General features: G+C 36.3%; 2 protein-coding genes across 2 annotated transcripts; both read left to right on the top strand.

Annotated features, from left to right (window-relative positions):
• Positions 1-4374: 4374 nt before the first annotated feature.
• LOC18434488 (scopoletin glucosyltransferase) lies at positions 4375-6518 on the top strand. Its single transcript, XM_006844558.3, has one exon. It carries the CDS (start codon positions 4728-4730, stop codon positions 6198-6200), a length of 1473 nt encoding a protein of 490 aa, XP_006844621.1. The 5' UTR covers positions 4375-4727; the 3' UTR covers positions 6201-6518.
• Positions 6519-11584: 5066 nt separating this feature from the next.
• LOC18434489 (peptidyl-prolyl cis-trans isomerase A1) lies at positions 11585-26166 on the top strand. Its single transcript, XM_006844559.4, has 7 exons — positions 11585-11650; positions 11924-12136; positions 12648-12786; positions 12903-12991; positions 24730-24784; positions 24879-24964; positions 25756-26166. The coding sequence occupies exons 1-7, from the start codon at positions 11627-11629 to the stop codon at positions 25906-25908; spliced, it is 759 nt and encodes a 252-aa protein (XP_006844622.1). The 5' UTR covers positions 11585-11626; the 3' UTR covers positions 25909-26166.
• Positions 26167-27037: the final 871 nt, after the last annotated feature.

The raw sequence follows: 27037 nt of genomic DNA, 5'->3' as shown, positions 1-27037 counted from the left end.
AATTGATAGATCCATTCTCTTTGCTGATAAATTTCCTGACAAAATTTTAGACAAAACTGAATTACAAAGATTCTTAGGATGTCTAAATTATATAAGTGATTTTACCAAAATCTAGTTCTTGATGCTAAACCCTTATATGACCGATTAAAGAAGAATCCTCCACCATAGACTGATATCCATACTTTGGCTGTACAACGACTTAAATTAAAAGCCAAAGAATTACCATGTTTAACTTTATCTAATCCTACAGCTTTTAAAATAATTGAATATAATGTTTCTGAATTAGGACTTGGTGGCATATTAAAACAATAAGTTGATTCTAAAGAACAATTAATACGATTTACTTCCAAAGCTTGGAATCCTACAAAAAAAAAAAAATTTATTCTATTGTGAAAAAAGAATTACTTGCTATTATTCACTGATTTGCAAATTTCAAACTGATATTTTAAACCAAAACTTTCTTATTCGCATCGATTGTAAAGCCGCAAAAGATATTCTGCAAAAAGATGTTCAAAACCTTGTTTCCAAACAAATATTTGCCCGTTGGCAGGCCATTTTATCTGCCTTTGATTTCTCTATTGAGCATCATCACCGCTCTGCTAATTCTTTACCTGACTTCCTTACCCGTGAATTTTTGCAGGGGGACCGTACCTTACCCACACTTCCTGAAGAAGAGACACTTCCATACGGTTTGCAATTATTTCTTGCCAATAAGAATATCAATATGAATAATCCTCCGAACAAAAGAGGAAAACAACCCATGGACTTAGTACCAAGTAATATGTTTGAGCCTCTTATGCCCATCCATTCCTCTTTGAATCTGACACCTATGTCACCTCTCAGATCCACAAACATACCTGAATACTTGATCCAAACTCCTCTTCAAAGTCCAATACAAACCCCGAGTCCGGCATTTTCTCCGACAACATACCCAAATAAGCAAACCTCTACCTCTGTTAAGTCAGTCTATAGAGATACAGCATTCCTCACAGATATACCCATTTCTGATAACCATGCACAAATTGACCCAAATAAATTGGCTCCCCTTTACCTTGTAAACTATTTAAATCCATCACACGTGGTCAAAACCCGTGAATGGTATGAATCCATTCTCATAGAAACCGGTTTAGTTTCGAATGTTCATTTTTATCAAGGAACTACTAAAGTATATGCTTATTCAAAATTTCAAATCAAAAAATTACTTTCTTATGACGATTGGGGATGTAATCCTTTCTAAGGGAAAAAATTGTTAAATCCAGAATTCCAATATAAATATTATAAATATGCTGAGTACATAGAAGCCTGGCATAATGTATTCTCATACCATAATCCAAATAATACTCACTCTTGGTAGTTGCAATTTAAACTTCTTATTGACGAAAGATTCCCAAACTGGTTCCGCCACTGGTTTTTAATATGGGGATCGCAGACACAAATCTTACCGGATTCGTTTCAAGCCTTTCAAACCAAATTTGCACAACGTAATACTTGCACCGAACTAGATGATTTTCATCTCTACTTCATGGCCATCTACCAAATACCTTGGATCCTAAAATGGGATTATGCCCTCTCTGAAAATAATACGTATAATTATGAGTACATTCCTAAACTTGGCAAAACCATCAAAGTTAAATGGTGGGATATTTTTAGTACTGATCCTACCTCCTTACCCCTTAAACGCATACCTCCTCAGAATAATATCCTGAACCCACAAGCACATAATACAGTCAGCCTACCTACATTTTCTGCTTATTTGTAAAAGATGAGATTAGCACACCCTAATGCTACCCTTGAAGAATTAGAGCAAAATCTTCTCAACATCTTTGCTCCTGATAGCTGCGACCCAATACTGCGGCCCGAACAATTGCGACCCGATACTGCGACCCGACCAATACAATCAAAATCAGCAACAGCTCATACAATACAACATAAAGCAATTCGTATCTTAACCTTTATTCGCGACATGACCATAAAAGTAGATTCCTATACTCCCTTTATTCGCGACATGACTCCACTTTATGTCCGATATGACTCCACCCACCGTCACACCTCCCGCAGATGCTCGCCACGAAGCTTCAAGCACAGTACCAGAGATTCCTCCATCACGTCACCTCTCCACTAACCAATCAGCAACGCTACCTTCAACACGAAGAGATTCCTCCGTCACGTCACCTCTCCACTAACCAATCAGAAAGGATACCTTCAACACCAAGTTACCTCCCGCCAATCAAAACGGATACCTTCGTCACCAAGTTACCTCTGGCCCTCTATAAATAACTCCCTTCACCTACTTATCAAAAAAAGGCAAGGACTCTCGGCAGACCAAAGAAGATCAAGCCCTGACCTCTGCTCTTTCCTCTTCTACCTTCTTCTACTCTCTTTTGCTCTTCTCTCTGTTTTCTCACTCTTCCTTTATTTACTTGTTTTCGCCATTTGTTGAATCTTTTATGAAACAAAGATACTAATTTAGGATCAAAAGTTTCTACATACCATTCTCTGATATTTTTATTTTCGCGGGATAAATAATGATTTATGATGAATTCTTTATCCAATGTTTCTTCAAGTTGTAATACTTGAATGAATTCTGATTCAGCAGGTTCTTCTTGAGCCTGTTTATATTGAGGGATAATGATATTATCAGATGTTCTTAATAGCCCATCAATTTGTGGTTTTATTGGTGTTGATGGAATAGTTATGATGGGCGGAATTCTATTGTAAGTAGTAACAGATTTTCTTGCTGGTTCTGGTTCTCGGAAAGAATAAAGACTTGAAGTACCCGAGATGGATGAATCATCCAAAATTCTATTATTTGTGAGTTGGATTTCAATATTTCCATCTGTATATTCAATAATTTTATCTGGAATGTTTTGGATAGATGTTTGTGATGGTTGATTTTCATTATGGATGGACCATGTTTGTGGTAAGATAATATCTGACCATGATATTGTTTTTGGTATAATCGTATTGGATTTTTCCATATTGGTTTGGAAAAATATTGTTTGTCCTCTGGTATCTATTTGAAGTACATTTGGACATAACGTATTCATAACTTTATAATAAATACGATAAATGATGGCTATGTTTTGAGAACCTAACATCATACTAAATCCTTGAGTTTTTAAATTTAAAGATAAAACATTTAATATATTGGGATCTGTAAGAGATACAGAATAATTTGGAAAACAATTGAAGTATATTGGTCCACTACATAAACTAGATTCGACCATCCTTAGTAATGAATCAGAAAATCGGTTATACCTAGTATCGCGTAAGCATACTAAGATAGAATTATTTAATCCTAGACGAGTTAAGGGTTTCACAGCTATTTGGATTAATCCTACATGTAAATATTTATAGTTTTTTGTTTTATGGACTTGTAATATTTTTTGAGATAGTAATTGAAAATCTTCTTGATTACTTGTAACAGATAGAGTCTGTTCTACTGTTTTGATAGCATATTCGATTTTTAGATCGAATGTGCCTTTCTTATAGACATCTGATATTGGAACTTTGGGTATGTTCTAATTTTGTATTTGATTTTCAATATCATTAATAATAATTTCTTCTTTATTTTTTATCCTTAGAGTTCTATTAGTTGCACTGGTTGTTTTATCCGTTAGATTCTTAATAAATTTCTCCATTATTAGGTTGCGGTTGACTGTTATCTGGACAGTCCTCTTTGACTACCTCTTACGTCTTCTAGACCTCAGCGGCTCTCCTGGCCTAAACGGTCAACTGACTGGGTGTCTGAGCGTCTCTAACATATATATATATATTGATATTTAAAATCTTTGAAGAGTTATTTACGTATGAACCTTAAATAAGTTAGAAAAATATGAGTTACTCCTTTTATACCCGAAAATTACAATCAAGGTCGATCAACGGGATCTTTTTTTTATCCAAAATTACCCCTCTGTCCAAAGATGATATCCTCGAACCGCTTTTTTTTGTCAAAACTTGAGTTGCAGTCCGAGGATGGCATTCTCGGACTGCTTTTAAGCTCTAGGGATGGCATCCCCCGACTGCTTTTTTTTTTTTTCAAAACATAAAGTTGCGGTCCGAGAATAGAATTCTCAAACCGTTATTATTATTATTATTATTTTTAATTTAAGTTTAGGTCCAAGGTTGAAATCTTTGGACCGTAACTTAAGCTTTGAAAAAAGAAAAAGCACGGCCTGAGGATTTACCCTGAGACCGACCGAGGGGTAATTTCATCAAAAGAGAAGTCATGTTGACTAACCTTGATCGTAATTTTCAAGTATAAATAGAGCAACTCGTATTTTTCTAATTTATTTAAGGTCCGTAACTCAAGATTGAAATTTGAGCTCTCTAACATTATAATCCGGAGTAGAATATCTTTTGGCTGTTACTTCTACTCGATGCACTAGGGGGAATTGTTTCAATGTGAGAGTTTGGGAGCCACTTGAGAATCACTATATGATTAGGATAAATGTTTTTCTTTATTTTATTTTATTTTTTTTTAAAGCAACCATTAGTATGAGAATTGTTTGAAGATCAATCCCCTATAAAACCACCGACAGATCATATTTACTTTTATTGTTTGGGGTATTTTTTTCATTTTGCTGTAGGGGTATGTACCACTTCTATTTTCCCATTTAAATCCGCTCCTCCTTTCATCAACCTCATAATATTGCTGTGTTATCCAATCCTGAACCATAGACTTGTCCAAAACCCTAACCCTTAGTGCCACCAAGATTGGTGACACCATGGAGTTCACAGATCACAACCCTAATTCCACCTCCATTGCTTCACAACACAGCACCAATGGAACCACCATTGTCACAGAGAATAGAAACCCTAACCCTAATGGTGCTCAGCCCTATGTTTTGATGTTCCCAGTCATGTCACAAGGCCATATGATCCCCATGATAGACCTCGCCCGCATGATCGCAGCCAGAGGCCTTGCTGTCGCAGTGGCCACCACCCCCCTCAATGCTGCCCGCATCCCCTCGGTGCCGCTTCTCCGTGTGCTCGAGCTGCCGTTCCCAGGGACTGAGGTGGACCTCCCACGCGGGTGCGAGAGCCTCGACGCTCTCCCGCAACTGTCGCTCTTCCCGGAATTCATGAAGGCGACAAGGCTCATGAAGCCGAAACTTGATGAGATCTTGGCGATCGATCGGCCTTTGGCCATCGTCTCCGACTTCTTTTTGCCATGGACCTTAGACACAGCGGAAAGAATCGGGGTTCCACGACTGGTTTTTCAAGGGATCAGCTGTTCTGCGCACTGTTGTCTCGAGTTGGTTAAAAAGTTCAGGCTTTGGGACGCTGTAGACTCGGATCACGAGCCATTCGAGTTGCCTGGTTTGAGTATAAGGCTCACTAAGGCTAACCTGCCTCCCCTTATGCGAAACCCCTCGGCCGAGCCCCCGGGCGTCATCGAGTTTTTTAACGAGATTCGAAGAGCAGACTCTGAGAGTGCTGGGATCATATTTAATAGCTTTTACGAGCTCGAGCCAGATTACTTCGAGCATTGCAGAAAGACCACACGAGCGTGGCACGTTGGTCCAGTCTCAATGGTGACCCCAGATACGGGTTCGAGGGGCAAGGCAGGCTCGGTCGAGTGCCTGGCTTGGCTCGACATGTTTGAGCGGGGAACAGTCGTGTATGCCTGCTTCGGGAGCATGTGCAGGTTCGAGTCCGATCAACTGGCCGAGATAGGGCTTGGGCTCGAGGCCACTGGCCGCCCATTCATATGGGTCGTGCGCGAGACCACAGAGCCACTTGGTTCGATAAGTGGGCTCGATGGGTTCGAGGAGAGGGTCAAGGATAGGGGCCTAGTGATAAGGGGGTGGGCTGCTCAGGTCTTGATCTTATCACATGAATCGGTGGGTGCATTTATTACGCATGGGGGTTGGAACTCGGTCCTAGAGGGGGTGAGCTCAGGCTTGGCCATGGTGACTTGGCCACTGAGTGCTGAGCAATTCATAAACGCAAAGATGGTTAGTGAGGTGATGGGGATAGGGTTTGGGGTTGAGAGAGTTGGGAAGGAAGTGGTGAGGAGAGAGAAAGTGAAGGAGGCGGTGGAGGAGGTGATGGGAGAGGGAGGAGAGAGAAAGAGGATGAGAGCCAAGGAGTTGAAGGAGATGGGTAGGAGGGCGGTGGAGGAAGGAGGCTCTTCCCACATGAGTTTGGGGAGGTTGGTGGAGGACCTGCTCAATGGACTCAAACAAGGAGCTTAATGGTTTAGACTTTAGAGAGAGAGAGAGTTGAGATGCATGGTTTAGAGAGAGAGAAAGGTAAATATTTGAAAGAGAGAGAGAAAGAGTTGCAGAGAGAGATAGGGAAGGAATTTTTGAGAGAGAAAGAGAGGTATATTAGAGAGTAAGACAAGAGGGAGAGGATGCTTTTGCCTGAGTAAGATGAATTGGAATTAGTCAGTCGTGAGCACCTGGTTTTGTTTGCTGTAGAATACATGATTCTTATTAAATAAAGTAAATTGAAGTTTAAGATTGTATTAAATGGAGTAAATTGAAATTTAATTTGTCTTATTTTGTGGTGAACATCGATTATCATATGCCAATTTTTCCAATGGAATTGTGTCTTCTTTTTTTTTTTTAATATGAAAATTACAAAGAAGATCGATTAACCTACTTTTTTTTTTTCCTTCTAAATTTCCTATCAACCAACCCAAATTTTGATATTTTTTTTAGTTTTTTTTTTGTTCGTAAAAAACTAAAAAAAATAATTAAAACTCAGGTCGTCTGAGAGGCAATTTTGAAATAAATTAAAAGCCAGATGACACAACTTCTTTGTAGTTTCCGCCTATAAGCAAGCACTATGTGTTTAACCTTTGTAATTTCTGCCTATAGGCAGAGCATTACGGATGTGAATCACTCTTTCATTTAAAATAATTTAGTTGGGGTACGTTTAGTTGGCATGAAAAATTTTTCATCCAAATATTTTCACAATTAGTATGAAAAATATTTTCACGCGAAACAAAGTGTCCTTAGTTAATTGGTTTTGCAATTTTTGTTGAGACTTAGTAGTACCTAGGTCCTATTATGATGGGCAGATATCGTGGGACTTGTTACTATTCTTATGGGATTTTGTAGAAACAATATTAGTTAGAGAAATATTAGTCTGAGAAAGAAGGGGAGATCAAGAGGGAGAGAAAATAGTTGTTTGAGAGAGAGGAGGGATTCACGTGTGTCCAAAAACATGTGGTAAAATTTTGTTGGTGCGTGATTTAAAGCGGTACAAGATATTCTCTTTACTTTTGCTCTTTTTATTTTTTAATTTTATTCTTGATGACTAGTATTAAAAAGGGTATAACGCCCATGAGCAATATTACATTATTTTTTAGTGAAATTTATCTTACGAAAAGAAGAGAGCTTCTTATTTGGTAACGTTACAAAAGTCAAAGAAAAAAACAAGAGAGAGAGATTCTTCTTTTTTTGGCTTGATTTACGGCCGTGATTTATCTATTTTGTTGTTGATTTATTTGTTTGAGGAAGAAAAGAACTGGTGATATAATTTCCCACCTATTCTCATTATATCAAATATCCATCCCAAATTTAAACTTCAAGTTAAATTTAGCATTTTTATACGAGGATAAGGTTTGTATAAGGTGTGAACTCAGTGCTCGTAAAATCGAACCGGAACGGTTAACTGGGAATGGGCTCAAAAACGATTTAACCGGCCGATTTAACCGTTCTAACCGGGTAAATCCCAAGCGGTTAAAACAGTGTTGAAAATTAAAAAAGATACAAAAAAATCTACCAAAATATGAAAAACATAAAAAGCATGATTAAAACAAAACCCATTCAAATGAAATTGAAAATTAATGAAAAAATTAGATTTTAACGAATCGATTTTTGAATTAAAGTGATTATTAATGACCAAAATAATTTTTAATTTTTAAAAATACATATCAAATCAAATTCTTTACTTTTTCAAATTTTTATATATTTTTTAAAATACCGGTCGATTGTCAAACCCACCCAAAACTGAAACTAGCCAGTAACCGAACAATTAACGGTTTGATCGCCCAATTTTTCCAACAGTGTACGAACCTTAAGCAATTAAAGTAAGGTGCACCTCTAAGCATTCCTAAAAGATGCAATTCTAGTATGGAAAACCCTTACAATAGAACATAAATATATTTTCATACCTAATTAAGATATTTATATATTAAAAAATATTATAAATCAAACATATCTATAAACAATTAAAATTATGAAAATAGACTGTGTTTCAAAATGCACTAACTTCATATTCACTTTTTCATGTCCATACGGTCAACATAAACAATTATAGGGTTTTTCAAAGGCGAAACAAAATTTTTTAATAAAATATCAAGTGCACCTTGTTTCTACAATATAGTGACACCTTGTATAAACTTTTCGCTTAATAAAATAATATTTTAACTAGAGCATTATTCGTTTTTTTACTCAACGACGCAAATATACATTTTTGCTCAACGGCGAAAACAATATCTTTTGCTCAACGACGCAAATATACATTTTCCTCCGTTAGAATTGCATCAAGCAATTGAAAACAACTAAAAAAATAAGAAATCAAATTTCAAATCTGGTGGTGGTAGGTATGAAAACAACTAAAAAAATAAGAAATCAAATTTCAAATCTGGTGGTGGTAGGTATGTTATTGATTAGACTCGAAGTTAAAAATAAAATAAAAAATATCTTTGAACTTCATGACACACTTTAAACTATCCAATTTGAACTAGTAGAAATCATAGCCTCCTTATAATCCTTCGAAAATAACCAATAAAAATTAAGAAATCTATGGAAGGGCAATCCATCTAAACTCCAAGTCAACCAATCCTTGTTGAACAACATTTCACAATACATAATAAAGAGTGTGTGTGCAAAATTTTGGGTCAAATATCACAAACATGGTTTTCTAGAAGTGTGGTTGTATTATACTATGATACAACCGCGGCAGTGATTTCATGCAACAATTGTATTATAGTATGATGCAACAACCTTTAAAAATATATTAAGGCTATTTGTTTGATCCAAATTTTCAAATATATAATATTTTCATTCTAATGAACAATCACAAGAAATGAAAAATTGAAAATGCAACCGGAAAAGTATTATTTAGCCCAATTAACATAAGCCATCCATTTTGGTGAGATGCTTAGATCTAAGCTTTAGAAGGATTTTTTGTTTCCAGTTTTTTTAGATAGATTTATTATCATTAGATGAGCAATATTAAAAAATAAAAAAATGATTTTGAGTTTGTAAAGGCTAAGATTATGATATTCACCAAATGAATGGTTTAGATTTGTTGTTGGAGGGGACTCATTTTGACCATATCTAAGGTTCAAATTGAACTTTTTTTTTTTTTTGGGATTGATTATTGAGATGAAGAGAGTGTATGCAAAATTTTGGTCAAATATACATTATACTATGATACAACCGTTGCATGAAATCACTGCACTAACTGCATCATTGTAAAAAAAATCAAAACACCTTTAAACATAGGTCACGGAACATAGTTTAAAAAGCACAGTGAAGAGAAAGGGTCCAAAACCAGGGAACTCACGTGCAACAAAAGTGCCTTCCTACCTTCATTTTCAACTGCGATGACAAAATTAGTGTTAAACCAAACATTCATCCTAAAAAAAAAATTCAAAATTTGGTATTCTCTGGGCTTGGTTGATGGCCCTGCCTCTTCTTTGATGGATCACCTTTAATTGATTGGACTGGCCAAATGAGAATAAACACCTCTACAATTCCCCTCCTCCAAGTGCAGTGCCCCACTGCATTGAAAGGATCGATTACTTCGGAATACCCTCCTTATAATTCATAATCTCGGCCTTGATATAAGGATTAGGGTAAGGGAGGGGGTCAAACCTTGATATCTATGCCATTAGTTAGAGCATTACTAAAGTTCTTGCTGCTTTTTACCTGAAATACCAAAGGAGATTAATGCGGTAATGTTGAGCTCTAATTGATCTCTCTGTTAGGAAACCCGTAGTTATAATTAGGGTTAGTTAGTTACAAATGAATAAGATTTGAACAATTTTGAATATTTCAAATACTGTATTTTAATAAAAGGAGCGAGGGATAAATTTTTTTTTTTTTTAAATATCTACGCTTTGTGCCATTTGTGCCTCAGTTAAAGTCTTGACTTCCATTATCATATAACACATTTGAAAACCACTAACGACTTGAAAAACGGATAGGAACTTGTCATCCCACTGAAACCCAAAAGAAAGAAAAAAAAAAAAATTCCCCTTGAAAATGAAAGTTTTGTATAAGGTCTTGCCTAGAGGCACTCTACTTGTTGCTGATCCTCGTAGTCGTGAGCCTGAGAAGCAAAAGCTCATCATTTATGGGCTAAGTGCTCGGCTCCAACAAGGACCATCGAAAAACTCATACGATTTATTTTTATATTTTTCTCTCTTTTTTGAGTTCTCTATAATACCTCTAATTATAAATCAATTTTTCTAAATTCATGTTTTATAGAGTTATTTTTTAATATTTTAATAATTATGTGTAAGGCTTGCACTTTCTTGTGGACTTATTTTCAAGGGGAGAGAGAGATGGAGAAATAAAGAGAGAAAAGGGGTTCGGGGAGATACGGGGAGAGAGAGAAAGAAAAGTTTGAAGAATATTACATCAAGAGAGAGGATGGGTTTATAAATGGTATATCTTTCTCATATTTGTGTGAATAATAAGTTTAAAGTGGGTAAATTAGTTCAGGAGGTTAGAAGATATAATACCAAAGAATTCTATATCCCAAGATATATTTTGAAACTTTAGATCTATTGAGAATTGAAACATAAAAATATAAAGTATAGAGATATTTTCCTTTTTCTATAGTAACCTAGAGAATTTATTTGGGAAATTTTTTGATAATTGAGATTAGTCTATGGGTAGTAGAGATTACATCCCCAAAATTTGAGGGGAAGCTTTCCCCTATAGCATAAAACTTATATGCTTCCCCTTATCCAACCATCCATTCTGAATGGACGGCTAAGATTACCCTAATCACAATATCACGTCTCTACATAATTTTATTTTTAATTTTTTTTTTATAAACTATTTTGACACTAAATTTTGGACGTCCAATCCTCTATTAAACTCGTACTAGCTAAAAATATTAAAAAATTATTTTCAATAAAATAAAATGACCAAAATACTTTTGAAAGTTTTAAAAGGTATTTTGATCATTATATTTTATCGAAAAATTATTTTTAATATTTTTTATAGGTGCGCCCCAATGAGAAGATGACACGTACCAAATTTCATATTTATACAATTTGTATAAAAAAACCAAAAATAAAATACTTTGAGACGTTGGATCTAAGATTAAACGGTGAGTGGCTCTCTTGACCAAAATTGAATGGCTGGATGGTAGGGAAATCATAGATCTCTATGCTGTAGGGGAAGGATACAAACCTTTCCCTAATTTTGAGATCTACATAATATCGGTGTTTTGCCCCAGGGAGCCCAGGGAGTATAGAATACTCCAGCGGGAGTTGGAAGTCTTTTAGGTTTTAAAAATGGATTACTAAAGGGGCCCGCATTTCTACATGAATCCGGAGACTCATGGAAACCTTGTCCCTAGATTCAAGTCCCGAAACGTACATTTGGGTAGTGTGCGTGGTCTTATCTGCTTCTCAGTCACAGCCATGGCTGCACCTCTCACATCTCTGGTATTTCTTAACCTATCCGAATAATGAATAATGATGTAAATAAATAAATAAATAACCAATTTTGTTTTCATTTTGCCATTATGTTTTCGAAATATTTTAGTGTTTGTAATGTTTTTCTCATGGCTTAGGCTCCACATTTTGCCCTACTACCATTTCTAATATATCCCTTCCCTAAGACTAAAATGAAGACGAAGTAATGGAAAAAAACTACTTTTTGTTTTTGTTTTGGAAAAAAGTTGGAATATTTGCAATTTTATTTTATTATTTTTGCAGGGAAATATCAGAGCTACTGCTTCAAGTCCTAACCACATGTGCAGCATCCGGTTACTTCACTGCCCCTCTAATTTCCTGAAATTTCAGAAATGTCCATCAATGGCGAGCTTTTCCTCGAGCGTCTCTTACTCTGATTCAAAGCCCCTCCTCTTTATATCTTCTTTGACACAAAGAAGAATCACTTCATTTAGCTCAGTTCGTGCTGAAGCAACGGTATGATTTTATCTTGTTTATTCTCTTTTTCTCTCCTTTCTCCTTTTACATTTTTTCAATTTTTTTTAGTTGCAGTCTGTATAATGCATGTGTACTTTAATGGAAATTGCAGGAGAAGGGTTTGTGATTTAATGGGAAATTGCTGCAAATTAGTCCGTTCAGTTCAATTGTTTGTTTTATTTAGTGGTTCACATTCTTAGCTTTGGTTAATATCATGTTAGGTTATGCGCTGATTCCTTTTATGAGAATTATTGCATATGCTCTTTGCGTTTTTTGGTAATGTATTATCGGTATTTGGAGTTATGTCAAATACATTACAGTTTAAAGTGAGAATTATGATTTAGGGACACTTCTTGTATGTTGTCTTACTTTTATATTGTTATCGTATTTATGGGACCTCTGTGTCTGGGATTGCATACGAAGTTGAGTTGTTCTCTTACTGAAAATCACAGCCTCTTTTCTTTCCCTCTGTCAATTTTGCTTCATTTCTTATTGGTTTTTGGCATTACAGTCTCCAGAATTACAGGCAAAGGTCACGAAGAAAGTTTATTTTGATATAACAATTGGGAAGCCAGTGGGGAGAATTTTGATGGGTTTGTTTGGCGATGAGGTTCCACAAACAGTAGAGAACTTCAAAGCTTTGTGTACAGGTTTGCTGTTATTTGATCGTTTTTGTTGCTTATGATGATAATAGGTAATGGCTCCTGACAAATTTCTTTCTTACAGTTACTTATTCTATGTTTTATTTTTGTCTTGCTTTAACCAGGAGAGAAGGGATTTGGGTACAAGGGATCCACTTTTCATCGTGTGATTAAAGATTTCATGATTCAAGGAGGAGACTTTGACAAGGGAAATGTGTGTATTTGTGCTCTATTATATCTGCAGAGTTTGACATTTATCTATGTTTTTCTTGTCATGTTTATGTATGTGTAATCATTCTTCTCTGTCCTAAAAATTAGTACTTAATTCATCTCCAATACTACAATAATTTTTGCTTATAATGGATTATTTGGAGGTGTTTTTCTTCAACTCATGCATTGTTTTTTACCTGCTAGCATTTGGACGTCATGGTGTAGGCATGCTATAATATGGGGACATTCGATGTAGGGGCATTCGATGTAACTATCTTCAAATAGTTATTTGGATAGTTTCATTGTTTTACTCAACTTTTGGGTTTCTTTTGCTATTATATCACAACAAGCATTCCACATTTTTTCTCTGACAGTAAGAACGCATGCTCTTTAATCATATAGATGGAGGCTCAAATCTGTGGGTTTGTGCGTTTGTGTGCCCATGCTCTTTTATTGTACAATTGGAATAAATGTGCTAGAATGTTCTATTGCATGGAAACTTGAAAGCTTTGTAGGTTGAATAATGTAAAACAATTGTGTGACAGTCTGAAACAACCATGCACCTTAAGTATATGCATGCAAGACTTGTAATTTTATGCAAGAATTGACTTTGGTGAATGTCTATGTGGGAGCATGTTTGTGTAAGAAAAATGAGTTTCTGACATTCAACTTAGTGGAATGGAGCTCTAATTTTCAATCTTAGGTTGCACGCTTGAATCCTGTCTTTACCTTTGGACAAAAATCTCAAAAACACGTGTTCGACTCAACTGGTTTGCATTCGAGAGCTTGACTTGGGGCCTCATCGTGTTATTGTTGAGACTCCTTCCTAGTTTTAACATCCTTTTCTTTTTGGGCATGTCAACGGGCATAGTAGCTGGGAATGGGATCCCCGATGTCATGTTGTGGTTTAGCCACCCTGAAGGCCTGAACACCCGGCCCCCAATTCCATTCAAACATCCTAGTTCCCATATATGATCTTATTCTGTTGTCTTTTGAAGGCTGACATGAATTCTAAGTTCATAAAAACAAAAGATCTTGTATGACACAAAGCATAATTTATGGCTTCATTCATGCTTCACAAGTATTCACGTTACAGAACTTGCAATATAGCGTCTTACTGATGGAAAAAAATATAAACTTCGAATATAGCAACTTTTATAATGAAAGCTAGAGTAAAATCACCATAACTTGAGACCATAATAAAGGATCGCCATAATTTGAGAAGCAATTCAAAAATTTAGTTCCTACATTTTGCATACTCATATAAAATGAATGTGAGTTAAACATCATGTTTGACTGAAATATTTATTGAATGTAAGATAACTTGAACCTATTTAAGTTGTTAATCATTATCACAGATATGACTTCCATAAATGATCTCTCTTGTCCCTCTTCATTAACATCAGTCATGGCCATCATCATCATCTCCATATTTGTGCAATCTCCACCCTTCTTTTCTCCTTACTTAGAAGAAGTCCTAAGTCCTCAAATAGTTGTGTCAATGTCGGGGTTTAAGCCTTTATTTCAAGGGCACTGTTATCAGTACATCAAAGTTTCTTAGAATTCTCTTGTTTTTTGTAAGCTTGAATCTTGATCCCTATGTCATCGTTTGAGCTAAGGAGTAGCTTGTCTATGAATACTAGGTGGGTGAGGTTTCCTAGGGTTTTCAAGATCTCGGAAAGGGTTTTAAGATCATTCATCTACACCATGTTGATGATACCCTTCCCAATTGACTTCCTTGATTTAAGGTCACATATTGAGTTTAGTTTTGAAGGTGAACAAATACTTAAATTCCAACATAATTTGAAATCTATAAAGAAAGTAGGCTCATTTTTAAATGTTTTGGCATTGGTTCTAATTGTTTGATAATTGCACCATTATGGCCGACCAAGGCAGTTCCAGTCTAAGCTATCAGCCATTGTTTAAAATTCAAGTTCAACTTGGGAACTGATGCTTTGTGAAACTGGATGGGTATTCTTAAGTTCTTAACTTTTTGCTTTTTGGTTGTTCTGAAAAATAAAAAAAATTAACTATATAAACTAGAACGAGCTTACTTTATGCTAATTTGTATATTATTCATTATTGGTTCTTTGCATTAATTAATGCATTTAAGAATTTAAACTACTAAATTACTAATATTAGCTAGTAATTGCTATTCAACTATTCAGAATTTAGCACAAAATTCTAATTTTTTTATGGTTAATATACAATTGTAGTAGTATAATATGATTTAAGGGACTAGTTTATGCCATATTTTTCAACCACCCCGGGCCATGAGTACATTTCACACCTCTCTCTAAAGGGAATTGTATGCATTGGGTCTGAACCGCACATTATAAGCGTGGTTACTAATAATGTGGTTGTAAAAACTAGTTCCCCTCTATTTATTTTAGTAATGTATGTGTATGCAAAGACATTCCAAAATGCATATTGCATAATCCCCACATACATGTTATGGTTCTTATGAATCTTGAATGTTAATTCTATAAATTTACACTCACATGCTTAATGATGCAAGGGGTTGAAGGGGGGGCACTTGAACCTTAAAACTCTCATCCAAGGGACATTGTAAGGTGTGGACTCAAATTTTCCAGTCTGGATCCACTGTTTTCAAAGAAAAACCTGGAACTGAGAATGGGAAAATAAAAAAATAAAAACAAAAGTTTGGAAGAAGTCACAAAAACAGAACAAGTTGGGCAACTTGAAGTTTGGCTTCCCTAACTTTTCTTTGACTTACGTAAGAATTACTTTCTCTAGGTCTGAAAGTTGGGATGCATTGGGTCTGAACTGTACATTAACCATAACATGTATGTGGGGATTATGCAATATGCATTTTGAAATGTCTTGCATACACATACATTACTAAAATAAATAGAGGGGAACTAGTTCTTACGACCACATTATTAGTAACCACACTTATAATGCACAGTTCAGACCCAATGCATACAATTTTGAATGTTAATTCTATAAATTTACACTCACATGCTTAATGATGCAGGGGGTTGAAGGGGGGTCACTTGAACCTTAAAACTCTCATCCAAGGGACATTGTAAGGTGTGGACTCAATTTTTCCAGTCTGAATCCACTGTTTTCAAAGAAAAACCTGGAACTGAGAAAGGGAAAAATAAAAAAATAAAAACAAAAGTTTGGAAGAAGTCACAAAAACAGAACATGTTGGGCAAGTCGAAGTTTAGCTTCCCTAACTTTTCTTTGACTTATGTAAGAATTACTTTCTCTAGGTCTGAAAGTTGGGATCCTATCCACTCAACTTGGGTGAACAGTTTTGTTTGGATTTGACAAAACGCACTAATGGTAAAATTGATGGAACGGCTATTGGACATTGTTAACTGTTTTTTCCATTAAGAGTCACTTAAAAATCGATTAATGTTAATTGTATGAATGAAAAACCATTATTAAAGTACTAAGTTCATGTGTCCAACATTTTCAATAGCAATCCATTGGGAAGCATACGGTAGAGATCTCAGATGACCTCCTTTTCTCGTTTCTTTTTTCACTCTTGGGGGAATGAGCAAAATCTACATAATCCACTATAAAAACAAATACGGTATCAAGTATAAGATCTCTTCAATAACGTCTCACTATTTGATTTCACCATCTTGTCCCTTCTCATTCTCATTACCATAACTGTGATCCTTCTCCACACTTCCTTTGCTTTGTGTATTATTAGTTATTGACGATTTTGACCTGATTATCCAACTTTGACATTGCCATGCATCTTCTATTCAATCACATCAGATTTTCATGATATCCATGCATCTGCTAACATCATGTTAATTGAATGCAAAAGCAAGGCACTTGGCTCTAAACTTGCATGAATTCCTGAGTTATTTTGTTGCTTATCTTAAAAGTAATGAATACAAATTTTTCTTGATGAATTATTTCATAGCACTATGTTGTGATACAATGCATTAGGTAGATCATCATCATAATTATTTTAGCCTTTACCCAATTAATTGGGATTGGTTACATGAATCCTGATTCTCCATTCTGCTCTATTAAAGGCTATATCCTCAGTGAGGCCACCATATCTTTTCAGACTACTTCCAACCACGTTCTTTTAGGCCTACCCCTTGCTCTTTTCAGTCCTTCTACTTGAACTAACTCGCATCTCCTAACAGGTGCTGTACTTGGTCGGTGCCACACATGGCCAGCCCACCTAAGTCTACTCTCTCACATTTTATCGCCTATTGGTTCCATACCTAAATTCTCTCGAATAGATTAATTTCGAATTCTATCCCTTCTTGTCTTGCCGCTCATCCATCTCAATATCCTCATCTCCACTACACTCATTCTATGGGTATATTGTTTTTGTCCGCACAATGTATTAAGTAGATAAAAACTTTAATTTCTAAACAGTGCCTCAAAAAGCGCCAGGTAGCCTAAGGGCTCCAGGCCGCCTACCGCCTAGCCGGGCGCCCAAAACCGGGGCGGCCCAGTAGAAAGAAAAATTTCTTTATAGTTCTATCTGTATAAGTATAATTGTATAACCCATAAGACTAAATCTAATATTAATCGGTGATGCTTAGATCAATTTCTCGTAACTTTGAGAAACTCTTCGATCCTATGGAAATCACCAAAAACTAGTTTTTTGGGATTTTTCTCTCTCTAAAATAGGCTCTAATGGACCTAAAACCCACAATTTTACCCTTTTAGTATTAAAAAAAGAAAATGATCAAATTATGCCCTCAACAAGGGGCATTTTTTGCCCCTGGGCAGGGCACAGGCCTTGGGCGCCCGCCTAAGCAGTTTCCTGAGCGCCCAAGGATATCCCGCCTAATTTGGCCGATGGCGCACTCCATCTAGAAAACGGATGCACTAACACACCCTTGCTTCTTGCTTTCGAGCTTGGGTGCATTAGACCGCCTAGGAGCTAGGCGGTCCGCTTTTTAAATCACTGTTTCTAGACCATAAAAATTATATCGTCTTAACCCTTGGCATCTTGTACCCATGCACATGTTCGCTATTGATTCCCTTCTAGTGTTCATAATTGGTATCCAGTAAGTACTAAGTTTGTGACAATCTTCAATGGAACATTGATAAAATATTTCCCGTCTTAGATGGTAAATCAAACCTTCTGTGTGCGAAATTTACACGGGTTGATTGTGTGATAGAAGGAAAAACACAACTTTTAAGACCAGTTTTTCATGGAGTCAGTATAAAACTAGCAAAGGCTAGGCTCTTTGCAAGCTTTTTAAAGTCTTCATTCATGTGTGGTTTTGGTTGAAAAAGTATACATGAGCTAAGTAAGATTTAAGCTAGTGATCAAACGTCCAATCTCAAACTTAAGTTGAGGATTGTCTTTGTCCTGTTTGGGTTTTAGTTTTCTTTTTCTCTAACCATGAACTGCAGCTCCTACTTTCGAGGACCATGACTTAACTTCTTCACTGTCGCTGCTCTTAGAGGAAAATGAAAACTGAGCTTGTTCTTAAGTGGTAATTGCAAAAAAATTAAATCATGCACCATGCAAGAAATCACTTCTCCCACAATCTGTGGTAAGCTGGCACACCAATATTGTGTAGGTGGACAAGGTGCCCTACTATTTCCTTTGCTTTCAATATAGAACGCATGAACTACCAAATCGAAACTCACAATGCCAACATTTCCAGGGACTATCACCCTGATATTATGCCCTTTCATCAGAGCAAAAGAATTTGTACTGGTGATGAAGACTCATCTTTTCGTAACCCAAACATAACTCATAATAAGATCGAAAGAATGCACTTCATCCGCTATCAAATGGCCCCACCAATTTTCTCAACTTAGTAAAAAATTTCTCATAGATGTCACACCCTTCAACCTTAATGACGAAGATAAGCACTGATCAGTGAAGCCTTAGCACACGTGGCCATCTCTTACAAGCTAGGAAATGGTTTCTAGTAAGTAAAATACACATTGTTTATTATGTAAATACTCACTCATATGTCTAGGAAGACTTGACAGAATGTTTTAAGTCTTAGGAGGTCTTCCTCTTTGATGTCAGGTCCATGCGTTGAAGAAACTTCATACAAAATTGCGAAAATCCCCTCTCTGAATATAATTAAGGCCAGGCCGAACGGGTCGGTTTGGACCAAGGATGGGTGAATTGGTCCCCCAATTGGTCTGTTCCAGGCTCCCAAACTGGAGAGAGCACTGAACCGATCATAACCTATTTGAACCAGTCGACTTAGGTGAGTTGAACTAGTTAAACCGATTTGGACTGTCCGGTTCAGACCATTTTTTATAGTTTTATATATATATATATATATATATATGTGGGAAAAAAAAATTATATAATGTGTCAACCTTATACTATTGAAGTAAGGTATACCTCAAAATCCTCTAGAAGAGAGTGTTCCAACATTGGAAAACCCTCCAATCTGATGATCTTGACTTCAACATGTGTGGATGTGAAGAAACAAGAAATTTCAAGTTCTAAAAATAGTCCTTGTAACATGTTATCTGGACCATCTATTTTCAAGTGTTTATAGATATGTTCAATCTGTAGCATTTTTGGTATTTATAATCAAATAACTAAAGATGAAAATAGATTTTCAAGTCATCATAAGGTTTTCGACATCGAAACTACATCTCTAGGCAAATCAAGGGGCGCCTTACTGTCTGCAGTATAAGGAGGGTACCTTATATATAATATATTGCTTATATTTTAGACCAGTCTGACATGTGAACCAGCTGGATTGACCTGTTTGGAACGAACTGGTTACCTTAGCACTCAGATGACCATCTGCTCAAGCTTTAGGAATGTTATGCCTTCCACATTTGGATGGGAAGCCATATGGTTACCTCCTTTGTCATATTTTAAAACTGCAAACGCATGGTTTGGAGGAACCAATCCTTTCCACCAATAAGCACAAGAAGGATCTCCAGCAACCTAATAGTAGTGCTTTGGAATTAGTTGAAAATAAAACTTCAGTGAATTTCATTATGGACTTTCCTAGTAATTGTTGTGTTCATAGGTTCTTGAGTCATTGTAAAATATAATATTAGGTAATACAGTGAGTTGGTGTGTTGACCCTAAGATCTACCTTTCTCATGTTTCTGGCTTCCTTTCTTTCTCATGTTTCTGTCTTCCTCTCTTTCTGCTTCTTCACTGCCATGCGAAGAAGCCTAAAATAAAATGTCAATCTAGGCCAATCATTGATGGAATCTTAGTTGCAAGAAAATTGCAACTCACATTGCATTTCAGCTCCTGAAACTTGATCAAGTGATTTGGGAAACCAAATCTTTCAGGGTTCTCATTTTCATGTTTTTTTAGTCACTGACCATATGATTTTCAATCATCAAGCAATGAAATCATAATTCCTCATGTTTTATTTTCTATGTTTTGTTTGCTACGTAATTGAGTCTTGTTTCTGTTATGACAAATTGTGGTGCTTGAAGACGATCTAAAGAGACATCGGGCAATTTTAGCCCCTTGCTCCAACCTTGTAGCACCAGAAAGTGTTTGATGACAAAGATGCAAAGAAAGTAGTCGGGCTTGTTAGAAATTGTATTTCTGTATCTTTGGGCGTTAAGCCCCCATGGAAGATGTATTATTGAGCTTATCGAAGATGTGAACAAGAGCCCCAATTTATAGGGTTACAAAGTTGTGTACTACTAAAGAGACTAACATATATAATGAACCACCTTCCTAATATATGTATACATAAAAGGAAGGAAAATATTGTTCCAAAAAATAAGTGTAGGTTTCTATATTTTCACACTCCCCCTCAAACTCAAGATGCATTAAGAGAGAGCAACTTGAGTTTGGACTGCTGAAGGCAGGCCTTAGTAACAAAGCTGGAACAGAAGAAGCTTGAGCAGCTGCAAATTAGCGATCCTCAAAAACCAACATCTCGAACAGAACAGTCTTGCATAACAACAAATCAACAAGCATCCGGAACACACAAGATCGAGTAACCAAAAAACTCGATCATCACATAGGATGGAGTAATGGAAAACTTCATCTTCCAATAGGAACAAGTAACAAAAAAACTCAATCATTAAACATGTTTAAGTAACGGAAAACTTGATCATCAACCAGGATTGAGAAATTCGATCATCAAACAGGAGGCACTTGGAAGAGCCAATAGAAATCAGCGACGGATCAACAAGCACAATTGGACTTTAGATTTGGAGTTGAGAACAGTAAGATCCAAAACTGATCAGAGAGTCAAAACACGACTTGATAGAGAGATAGATCAGGGAGTCGAAACACGACTGGGTAGCTGTTTTTTCGATGGTGCAGATCGGCCATTTTCTAACTTAGAAGCGGGTTTTAGATCCGGCTCACCAAGAGTCCGGCATCAGAGGGGAGCATGACAACAATGGTTTACCTAAAGTAATGGGCAATTGTAGTTGGCTTACAAATCACAGAGATTAGATTTTTTATTTATTTTTTCATTATAAACAAAATGGTATGACGATGATTGATACCAACAACCTGGTACAAGTAAACAATATGGTCCTTCAAGGCCAGAGCAAATAAACAGAATGGTCCACAAGGGCACAATGGACCACAAAACGAAAGTTAGAGAGAGAGGAAATTTCCCCATTTTAAGTCGCGCGCAAATCCAAGGGCATGTAAGATCGTTAGAAGAAAAGAGAACAGAGGAGGCCAATTCTCTTCCTAGATTGAATGGAGCTGCCCAAGATGGATTGCCCTTCTCAGATCCATGCAATTCAGGCTCGATCTTCTCGCTCAACAGATGCGCTCAACATATGCCTGCTGAACAAGGGACCCAATCTGCACAATTGACGTTTGAAGGCGCAACTTATAGACAAAGGCCAATTTGACAAGAGCCACAAAAAACATAACGAAGAGTCCAAGGGGGACTCCCTTCAAATGGCGGGATTTTAACCAGGTAGCACAAGAAACCCTAGCTTTGTGCTGGCTATTGAGAGTTGAGTTCATGATGAAGAGAGCTGAACCATTTGGTCAAGTGGAAACGATATCATCTGATGATTCCTCAGACTCAGATCCTGGAGATGATAAATGCCAAAAGACAAGTGGTAACGGAGCAATTGATAAGCATGCGAAACTTGGTACAGCTGAAATAACCAAAAAAATTGGTGGCATAGACTTCGAAGCTCTTAAAAAGCATGGGTATAAGGGTGGACCATCAGTGCTCAAAGTCCCACCACCAAGAGTGAATGAGACCATTGAGAAAAATTGGTCTTGGTCTGATGGCAAGAAGAACAAGGATGAGGGAGAAACTTTGTGGGGTAAACAAGAGAGAGAAAATAGAGTAGCATGACTGTCAAGAGAGAGAACGAGGTATGCCTGAATTTTCAGGCCCAAGGGATGAGAGGGACGATACCCACAAGGAGAGAGAAAGCTAGAGAGAGACCGAAAATTTAAGAGACCCACACACCAAAAAAAAAAATCAGAAACAGGAGCGTAAACCAAAAACCAATAAATCATAAATAATAGGCATTCACAGATCAAAACCCTCCTACCTCTTGGACTAAATCGCAGACTAGAGAAGTCGAAGAATGAAGGACAGACCTAGGGTTTCGGTGCTTGATGAACAAAGAGACGCAATCAAATTGAGATCAAATTGAGGATGTCACCGATCAGAGAAGCTGGAAACAGAGGCTCGATGCTTGAGAGACGAATGCTAAATCGTGACTTGACTCTGATACCATGCTAGAAACTGTATTTCTGTATCTTTAGGCCTTAAGCCCTCGTAGAAGATGTATTATTGAGCTTATCGAAGATGTGAATAAGAGCCCCAATTTATTAGGTTACAAAGTTGTGTACTACTAAAGAAACTAACATATGTAATGAACCACCTTCCTAATATGGGTACACATAAAATGAAGGAAAATATTGTTCCCTACCTTAAGTGCAGGTTTCTATATTTCCACAGGTCTCACAGAGTTCTACAATAAATGCTTTTCCCATATGAAAGCTATGAAAAGTCCAGGATAACAAGGAATGGAATTTTGAAAATTCTAGAGAAGTGCCAAGAGCTTTGACAACCCATGTGTCCCAGACTAATGAATAATGCAGCCTTAAGATCTTTTTCTTTTTCAATTTATGATGAGAAACTAAGTGGCTTGAATGGGGAAAATCAAGTTAAATATTGGTGAGCTAGAAGTGCTTGAAAGGAATATGCTAAGTGATGGATTTGACACCTTTTGTCACATGTGGATACAATATGAGGAATTGAGGAATGTGAAAAGCAATGGAAAGAGAGAGATGTCTCATATGAAATACAAATGAGGATTTTGAAAAGTGTAGAAGTGAAAAAGAAAAAGTGAGAGAAAGATGTCTTGTGTGGATAAAAACAAGCTTTCAAAAAACGATCCGCCCGACGCCTAGGCACCCAAGACACCACTCACCGCACTCCTACGCTGGCACCCAAGCAGGGAGGTGGGCCTTTTTTTTAATTTTAAAGGTGCCCAAAAAGTTAAAGGGGGTAATTTTGACCCCCCAAAAAATTTTAAATAGGTTGTGGGGGTTATTTTCAACTCCCAAAGTTAATAGAACATTTCCATAAGCCCCCAATCTCTTAGCTATACATATTTCTTAGAATAAAAAGTATTTTTTGTAGTTTGAAGAAGATTCCTGAACCTTTCCACTTATTATGAAATATGGAGAGTTGGAGACTATTACTAATACATAGCCTATTAGACTTTTAAATTTTGCGTGGTTGGAATTTTGAAATTTTGAACAAGTTTATTCTCAACGTGCGATATGTATTTGTATATAAAAAAGTATGTTGCAATAATTTAAAATGCAATAAATTACAAAATTGACACAAATATATGCATATATGTGCGTTTGGACAACTATATATATATATATATATATATATATATATATATATATATATATATATAGCTAAAGAATTTGTACTGCAGGGCACCTACCTGGGCTCTGGGTGCCAGGCCGGTTGCTGCCTAGGGGCCACCTAGCGTTTTTTAAAGCTTTGGATAAAAATGGGGATTCTGAAAATTTAAAGAGGGAGTGAGGAATATTGGCATCACAAACAATGTTCGAGAGGAGAGCTAAGTGCACAATCCTCAATGCTGTGACGCCCAAGGTCTCCTTGTCTCTTCTACATATAAAGTAACTGGATGTGCGTGAAAATGTAAGTAATTTCCTTCTTGAACAACTGTAGTGCCAGATTAGGCTTCTAAGTTTGTATCAGCAAGTTGATAGGACTCAATGAATTTTCCATGCTTGTGTGTGCATGCAGGTGTACATACGCCTGTATGTATATGTATGTGTTATTTGTGCGTGTAACATGTTTATGGTGATATGACCAAATGCTTTTAAAGGGACTCCTAATAGAGGTACTAAAAATGAATGATAAACTGACTCGACTTCCCCTGTGTTCCAGTTGATTTGCTATGGCTAATGACAGATATTTGACGATTTTCATCTTGGAAAGTGCTTATAGATCATGAGATGCTATGGCATCTAGAATACTTTTTTTAAGCAAATTATTTCCAGTTTTCAGTGGTTTACAGATAATACAGATCTCTCAAAAGTTTAAAAGCAATATTAATCTAGATATGGATCTCCTCCTTGAAACAAGTAATTTACCGAATTGCTTATGTGATCGAAAAATAACATATTCTTCCGTTTACTCACTGATAATTGATCAAGAACCCATTCCTACCCCATTTAGATGTTTATTTTATCTGGAAAATTTTGAGAAGCAAGCAATATGTAGATATAGCTCCACCTCCTCTAAGTAATTGCCTAATTGGGTGTGCCCTTATGGTGTGCAGGGAACTGGAGGAAAAAGTATTTATGGCCGTACATTCAAGGACGAGAACTTTAAGTGTAAGTCTTGAATTTGCAACCTTGTTTCATTGGGTCTCTCTAGTGAGTTTGACTTAGTGCAATGATCTTCTTAACTCGCAAAAATTTTCTGCAGTGGCTCATTTGGGGCCTGGAATTCTTAGCATGGCCAATGCGGGACCCAACACAAATGGAAGCCAGTTCTTTATCTGCACAGTCAAGGTACTATGAATCTCTACCTAGTCCCAGTTTAAATGCTTTGCTATGTTTACTTTGGTGATTTTAGTTACCTTCGGAAAACAATTTCTAAAAGAAAAAAGAAAAGGAAAAACGATGAAATCTTGAAGACTTTAGCTGAATTTCAATATGAAATTTAAATGGGGTGTCATTTAAGAAAATTGGCAAAAACATGACATAGATAATCCAGATACGGTTAGTGGGCATGGTAGACCCAAATGATACATTTGGGTGCACCCCTCTCTGAATATTTTTCTTATAATTCCAAGAGTTCCATTCTATTATTATTGCTTTCCTAGAAAATATGTTTTTTTGTTTGGTGAATTTTCTTTATTTTTGAATTGTGTTCCACTTTTCTATATTCTTTAGGTTATGGAAAACAGTGTTTTAAAAAATGGTGTCTCAGGCTTGGACTTTGCCTGAGTCACTGGTGCCCCAAGTCTGGATGACTAAACCCTAAAATTAGGGGTGATTCTGACCGAAGTCCTTAAATTTCATGTGCTTTTTTTGAGACTCGGCTGAGTTGGCCTCTGGCTCGTGCATGGGACCTTAACAATTTCCGAGACCGAGTTTGGGCTTTTAACCCCGATGGGAAATTTTGATCGAGATGTTGGATCAGGCCTCATAATTGTGATAGATGGTTTCTATTTTATACACTTAACTTAAATCAATAACTACTTTAAAATTGGAAAACGAAATGGCAAAACTATTTTTTCATTTGTGGTTTTGTTGAAATTATTATTTTTTGAATGTTGTGGTTTTGTTGAGTTATGCAGACTCCCTGGTTGGACAAGAGGCATGTAGTATTTGGTCAGGTTTTGGAGGGCATGGATGTTGTCAAATTGATCGAGTCTCAGGAGACGGACAGAGGCGATCGGCCGAAATCCAAAGTTGTGATCAGTGAGTGTGGGGAGCTCCCCGTAGCTTGATAACCTTATTTTATTTTGAGGAAGGGAAAAAAGCAAAAAAAAATAAAGGGGGAAATTTTGGTCAAATTGACGGCTTACTACTTATGAGTCTTACTGCTTGGTTTTCATGTTGAAGTTTTAATTTACTTTGTTTTCTTTACCCTGTACTTCGACCCATCATTATTGTAACGCGGATAAACGTGATCTCTCTCTCTCCACAACCATTTCTCACTCCTAGAAGGAAATTAAGGATTATAAATAAATTCTCAATTTTAAAAATCAGGTAAAATTTTGAAATCTTTGAGAGAAATTGAACTAAAGTTGTGCTTTATATAAGTGTAATTATAGATGGTAGAAAACACATAAAACCACTATTTTTAATAAATTAATCCTCAAGATCGGGAGAATCTCTCCTTGGAATCGAGGTATTTCCCCAAGTTCTGATGAAGAAGACCATTATCATTGTCGTTAAGAGTCTTTTCACAACTAACTGGGTGGTTTCAATTAATTAGGGTGGTTTTGATAGTGAAGGACTATGTATACCATCTATTGCTCCCTCTATTTCGGAGGATTCTTCTAATCTAAAATTTTGGGATCAACATAGTAATTATTATTATTATTAGTTCGATAATGTTAACCCACATAATGTTTAGTGATTATTATTAGAGCATTTTTTAAAAATATCATTTATTTGGATCTCAATTTTTTCATGGAAATGCTGATTCCAACAATTCTTCACCGAGTTAGATTGATTCTTCATTGATTTCTACGGATTTTTCACTGAGTCAAGTGAAAAAAAAAAAAAAAAATGGATGAACAATTTTTATTGAATTATTTTAAAAAAAAAATTTGGGATAAAATTTTCGATTCCACCAATTCTTTCGATCCGATACACCGATTCCCCCAATCTGATACAGGAATGGGTGTGATCGATTCGAGTCACTGATCTGATTTTTCATAAAAATACTAAAAGGTAGGTATTATTTGAGCGAGTAAATGGATTATATGCTTATGCGGTATAACGTAATTTTTTCGTTCTCATCAGTCTTTTTTTTGTCAACTATTTGGGGTCTACAATGAAATTTTTATCTCTTCATTTATTATAGGCTTTCAATCAGATTTCCCGTATAGATATTTGTCACAAAAGAGC

The sequence above is a fragment of the Amborella trichopoda genome, chromosome 6 (assembly GCF_054954075.1).
Source record: "Amborella trichopoda isolate Santa Cruz 75 chromosome 6, AtrichopodaSantaCruz75HAP2 v2.0, whole genome shotgun sequence".
Classification (NCBI taxonomy): Eukaryota; Viridiplantae; Streptophyta; class Magnoliopsida; order Amborellales; family Amborellaceae; genus Amborella; species Amborella trichopoda.
This window is presented reverse-complemented; position numbering and strand designations above follow the sequence as displayed.

What these genes read in the sequence shown, in the direction of transcription:
- LOC18434489 (XM_006844559.4), top strand. Translation starts at nt 11,627, where the DNA reads ATGGCTGCACCTCTCACATCTCTG. An exon ending in CTGCACCTCTCACATCTCTG is followed by an intron (nt 11,651 to 11,923) that starts GTATTTCTTAAC and finishes TTATTTTTGCAG; the next exon opens with GGAAATATCAGAGCTACTGC. An exon ending in CAGTTCGTGCTGAAGCAACG is followed by an intron (nt 12,137 to 12,647) that starts GTATGATTTTAT and finishes TTGGCATTACAG; the next exon opens with TCTCCAGAATTACAGGCAAA.
- LOC18434488 (XM_006844558.3), top strand. Translation starts at nt 4,728, where the DNA reads ATGGAGTTCACAGATCACAACCCTAATTCCACCTCCATTGCTTCACAA.